The sequence below is a fragment of the Girardinichthys multiradiatus genome, chromosome 5 (genome assembly GCF_021462225.1).
Source record: "Girardinichthys multiradiatus isolate DD_20200921_A chromosome 5, DD_fGirMul_XY1, whole genome shotgun sequence".
Classification (NCBI taxonomy): Eukaryota; Metazoa; Chordata; class Actinopteri; order Cyprinodontiformes; family Goodeidae; genus Girardinichthys; species Girardinichthys multiradiatus.
In genome coordinates, this window is record NC_061798.1 from 24,260,734 (window position 1) to 24,266,573 (window position 5,840).

At 42.1% G+C, this 5,840-nt stretch overlaps 1 protein-coding gene across 1 annotated transcript; it reads left to right on the forward strand.

Annotated features, from left to right (window-relative positions):
• Nucleotides 1–3,763: 3,763 nt before the first annotated feature.
• LOC124868908 (zinc finger BED domain-containing protein 4-like) lies at nucleotides 3,764–5,494 on the forward strand. Its single transcript, XM_047366548.1, has 2 exons — nucleotides 3,764–4,433; nucleotides 4,558–5,494. The coding sequence occupies exons 1-2, from the start codon at nucleotides 3,772–3,774 to the stop codon at nucleotides 5,051–5,053; spliced, it is 1,158 nt and encodes a 385-aa protein (XP_047222504.1). The 5' UTR covers nucleotides 3,764–3,771; the 3' UTR covers nucleotides 5,054–5,494.
• The last annotated feature ends 346 nt before the right edge of the window (nucleotides 5,495–5,840 follow it).

The following is a 5,840-nucleotide window of genomic DNA, read 5'->3' on the forward strand; positions in this document are numbered from 1 at the left end:
ATTCAGAAGGCGAGAAATAAAGCAGCGACCTGGTGAATTATGCGCATTGCGGTATACAATGTTTTGAGATGTATTTGAGGAGAGGTTAATGCATAATGAGTGAAAAGGCTCAGAGTGGGCTCAGAAAGATTATTTTATTTTATTTTTTTGAAAATTGATGCCTGCAAAAGAGCTGCGGCTGTAGCGGGGCTTAAAACGATGAAGTTCAAGCAATGAGTGATGAAGCTAGAACTGAATGTAAACCAATGCTCAAAATTTCTCAAAGTTTGCCAGAGAGATAGACCTGAGAAACAGCAGTGTTTGGCAAATTGCGAAAGAGGAAGGAGAGAGGAATAATTGGAGTAGGGTAAAAGTAGGGTGATGGACAGAGATGGCGGAAGACCTGAACATTTAAAATGAGACAGGGCATGAGGACTGGATTAGAAACTTGGAACATGACTGGCAGAAATGATGGAGTTATGAGTTACAACCAGCCAAGATTCGCTGGAGGTAAGAGCTACGTCCATTAAATGAACTTACTAATATTGACAGTACATGGATTGTTTAGTAAGAGTTTGTTATTTTGCTGCGGCAGTAATGCAGTTAATGCTCAAATTTGAAAACACTTAAACCATGAAGGTGCTGTAAATCAGTTGACTCAAACTGAACAACACAGCGCCAACCCAATATGCAGAAAGAAAGTGTGCTCCACGATTAGATGGGATAAAATATAGATAAGATGTATATTAAAACAGTAAATGGTTCCTTAGCGCCTGATTAATAAAAGAAGGTTGGTATAAATGTTCAAATGTGTAAATGAATATTTAAATGCTCTATGGAGCAAACAGATTGCTTTTAAAAGTACATCCCCCCGTATGGGAGCTAATACAAAGGTTTACTAGTTTTAATATAATAAGCCAATTAAAGTCGCAGACGATTAAAATAATTTGCATTGCATTTAATGTATTGTAAGGAGGAAATATAGAAGGCGATGGTTACAAATTTAATAAATATACGTGGTAAAAGCACTCAAGGGAAAGACTGTCAAGGATAAAGAGGGGTTGTAAATATTTAAGGTAAAATTCATGGTAAATAATAAAGCAAAAGATTTAAAGCAGAATATTGATAGAGTTACTGAAGGTATTTACGTTCTGTATATTTTTTTTAGCTATAATGATGTGTTCACATGCAAGGCTCTAACAACGAGAGGATTGAGAACCATCCGTTTGAGAGACAAAGTTTATAAACCGAGATGGAACAGACCTAAAAGAACTGAAACGAGGCCAACTGAGCCGCAGGAATCAGAGGTAGCTTACGTCATGACAAAATTCAGTGGCGAGAATAAACCAGTCTAGGCAGCTACTGATTGAGCGAGTTTGGACGCAGATTTGGCAGAGAAGGATTTGTGATATGAAAGAAAAATCTGGAAGCCATGTTTGAAAAGAAGGTTGACGATAAGAGAGGAATAGGTATCACACATATTCTACGCTCAGATAGCAGAAGACGTCTCTGAAATGCTTAAAGGCGGCCGAAAGCTTGCCAAAAGGGATTCTTAGAAAGGTGGGGAGTAGATAATTTAAACACAGCATTAAGCAATCTGGTAAAGCGAAATAGTGATCAACTTCGGGAGATAGTATGTTAGAGAAACTAGATGAATGAGCTGTCCCTGCAGGATTTTTTTAGTAAGATGTTAGAATGCACGGGAGTATATGATCTACCTTAATGTAAAAGAGGAGTGGGAAACACGGCGTGCCTAAAGGGCAAATGAATGAGGAAACAGTTCGAGCGTTGCAATGCTGAATGTCTGTGGGAAGAGCCAGGAGCAGGTTGAACGTTATCGATGATGAGAAAATGCCGATGTGGCAGAATTGGAGGCGAACTCCCGGAGAAGCTGAGTAAAAGAAGATATGAAGCTCTGGGGAGAATCCACGGACGAGATGAATGAAGCAGGGAAGATTGTGGGATGACCGGAGTAGAAGAAGACATCGGAGCCTGGGGAGCGGGAAGATAGGTTTGAGAGACGAGATTGGAGGAGAACCACTGGAGAAGCCGGGCCGGGTGACGCGGCGGCGGGAGCCACGGTGAAGGCAGGGCAACTTCAGCAACACTTAGTAGATGGATTGGAGGAGTTCTTAAGGCACTTTCCACATGCCCGGAGCTGAGACGAGGGGAAAAGGGGCCATTAGGCAGGAGGCCAGTCAGACGCTCCTACAAGCGGATGAGGAGGAAGGGTGGCGGAATTTGTCACAAACAGAGCGAGGAACCGCCAAGTCGCCAGAAACTAGTCGGACATGTCACAGCTGATCGTCGAAGCACAGCAGAAGAGCGGTGTTTTCCATGCAGAGGGTCTTTAAAAGTGATGCCCTGGGAGATGATTGGCTGAGGAGGAGTGCAGACCTGCCGTTGATTGGAGCAGCCAGTGAGGAGTGATAGGACGTGGCGGGGGTGGTGAGTCTTCCATGTTTAAACACGTTTAAACTTCATTTCTCAATGCTGGAGCATACCGAGTGAGTGATTTTTGATTATTTATCTTTATACAATCTCAATAGGTTGTGCAGCCTTAAGCTGACCGTGGAAGAAAGTGGATTTTGTCTCTGGTGGAGTATTTCTATGTTCTATTTAGCCAAATATTTTCAATCTTTAACCTGCATAAAGACCCAATAGCAACCTTTTCATTTTCCAGTGGAGTCAACCAGATTTTTATTTAACACGCTGAGGTATTTAAAGAGTTCATCATGCCATGTACTCTTGCAAAAACATTATTTGGAAAGCAAACAGGCCCACAGCATCTAGGATCTACCACAACTGGGCATGAGTTGCTTTTCCACATATTTATTGTACATTTTGCGTATTTGTTGCTGCAAAGCTAAATGTTAGTCTCAGCTTACCAATGGACACCATTCCAGTTAAAGTTCTTGTAGTATTTACCAGTGGTGTTCCGATCGATCGGCCACCGATCATTATCTGCCGATTTTCGTTAAAAAGTATGTAATCGACGTGTGCCGATCAGTGCCTTTCATTGCCGATTACAGAACCCGATCACATGTACCTCATACTTTGCAGTGTAGTGTAGCTCCCAATGTCCTACAAACTGCGCAAGCGCGCGGCGGCAAATCTTGAACAAACATGTCGGCTGTTTGGAGCTTTTATACGATCTGTGAAAGTGATGTAAAGTTTGCGTCCTGCAACACATGCAATGGTAAAATACCTCGAGGGGGAAGCACGTCAAAATGCTTCAACACAACAAATTTAATACGACATTTAAAGAACAAGCACTTGGCGGAGTATGGTGAGTTTTCGAGGCTCACTGCAGAGAATGAAAAGAAGGCAACCGGAGCAGTCAGACGGCAGTTAACGCAGCCCACCATTGTCAACACTCGCTCGTATGAGCGTGGCAGTCAGAAGGCTAAGGAAATAACTCGAAAAATAATTGAATTCATCGGGCTAGATGACCAGCCTTTCTCCGTGGTGGAAGACGCTGGGTTCCGCCGACTGCTCTCACACTTGGAGCCCCGCTACGTGCTACCGGGACGTAAGTACTTCACAGATGTAGCCCTGCCCGAGCTCCACCAGACGGTGTACTCTCACGTCCAACATCTCCTTAAAGAAGGCGTCTCATCCTCTTTAAGTTTCACGAGTGATATATGGAGCTCGGACGTCAGTCCTGTGTCGATGCTAAGTTTAACAGCTCACTGGATTGATTTGGATTTTCAACTCCATAAAGCTGTTCTGCATGCCCAGGAGTTTTCTGGTTCTCATACTGCCGTAGCTTTAGCCACCACATTTGAGAAAATGTTTCAAACATGGCATATTCCAAAAGACAAGATACACGTGATACTGAGAGATAATGCCAGAAACATGGTGAAAGCTATGATAGATGCTGGTTTACCAAGTTTGGGGTGTATGGCACACACCCTGCAGCTGGCCATCCATGAGGCAGTGCTGTCACAGCGCAGTGTAAGTGACATTATTGCCAAAGGGAGACGCATTGTGGGGCACTTCAGGCACTCCCCATTAGCGTATGCAAGACTTCAGAGTGTACAGAAACAACTTGGCCAGCCCTCCAAAAGACTGCAACAAGATGTCAGCACTAGGTGGAATAGCACTTATTATATGCTCCACAGTCTCCTTGAGCAAAAACGAGTATTGGGCGTTTACGCTGCTGACTTTGAGCTACCTGCAACCTTTACATCTTCTCAGTGGGAATTGATTGAAAACATGACAACACTGCTGGAACCTTTTGAAGAGCTGACTAAGGAAATATGCTCATCAACTGCATCTGCTGCTGATGTCATACCCTCTGTGATGGTTTTAAAGCGTATTCTGACCAAAGAGACTGCAGCAGATCATGGTGTGAAGACAACTAAGGACACGTTGCTGGAAGCTGTCACCAAAAGATTTGCTGACATTGAAGAAGAGCCCCTCTACAGTTTGGCAACAGTCATAGACCCAAGGTGAGTTAATCATCATCAAAATAATGATGGATTAAAAAAAGCATTATAGAAATTATAAAAGCAACATAGTTACATTTTTTATTCTCAACTGGCCTGAAAATTAATGTGACCTCCTCCCCTAAAGGTACAAAGACAGATTTTATTCTGAAGGACTTAAGACCAAAACACACAGACTGCTTCTTGGTCTGATGACAGAAGCCGCTCAGAGGGATCCAAACCAAGAACATGAAGCTAACAACACAGGGGAGCCAGCAGAGAAAGTGCCACGACCAGGATCTTTGTCTTCAATATTCGGTGAGATCCTGGCAGAAGAAACCCCGCAGCAGGCTCACACTGACAGTCCAACGCCATCAGAGATGATAATCTACCTCTCAGAGCCACCCATCTCTCGGGGTGCATCATCATTGGAATACTGGAAAACTAATAAGGAACGTTTTCCAGACCTTGCTAAAGTAGCAAGAGCTTACCTGTCTGCACCATGCACAAGTGTGGAGAGTGAGCGCTTATTCAGTGCTGCATCCAACATTGTGGACGAACACAGGAATAGACTCATGACTGAAAAAGCTGAGATGCTTCTCTTTATTAAAAAGAACCTTCCCACAATGCTTACCAATAAGTAATAGGCTTTTAGCATGTAAAAATGCTGTTCAACATTTTGCCTGTTCAAAGCAAATGCACTTTAATTTCACTTGTGCTGTTTTTCTGTTTCAAGATCTTTAAGACCATGTTAATGTTGTTTGAGTAGCAAATGGGCTATTTTATTTTATATATGAAGCAACAGACCCATAGTATTGATTTGTTTAGTAAATTATAAGAAAGGTAAACATGTAGTTTTTTTTCTGACAATCCACAACAGTTTGCTCATGCACTTATGACAGTTATTTGAATGCAACCTGCACTTGCCTTTGAACAATTCCTTTTTTATTTGACATAATTTGATTAAGGCAATGTGAGATTTATTTTTACTGCATTATTCGCCAAGAGGCTTAATGACTTAACTCTGTTAAAGATTGCATTACTGATAGCAGGTTTTCAGTTGTCCTTTTCGCTAAATATTTGCTGCATTGTTCCTACATGTTTTTTGCATTTTTTATTTTGAAAAAGTAAGTAAAAACACATTTTTCATCTAAATTAAGGTGATTCTATGGTTCCTTTTTTCCACATCATGTAGCCAGTAGCCCTTATAGCTAAATTGAAAAATGTACTGCCAATACATGTGATCGGTGATCGGCAATGATCGGAACTCATGGGTGATCGGTATCGGAATCGGCAGCAAAAAGCCTGATCGGAGCATCCCTAGTATTTACCAGACTCCATACATTACTTTTGTGATGGTAGGTTAGATAATTTATTTTTCCAGTCCGCAACCACAGGTTAGCATTTAGATAGCATCTATTTGCTGGTATG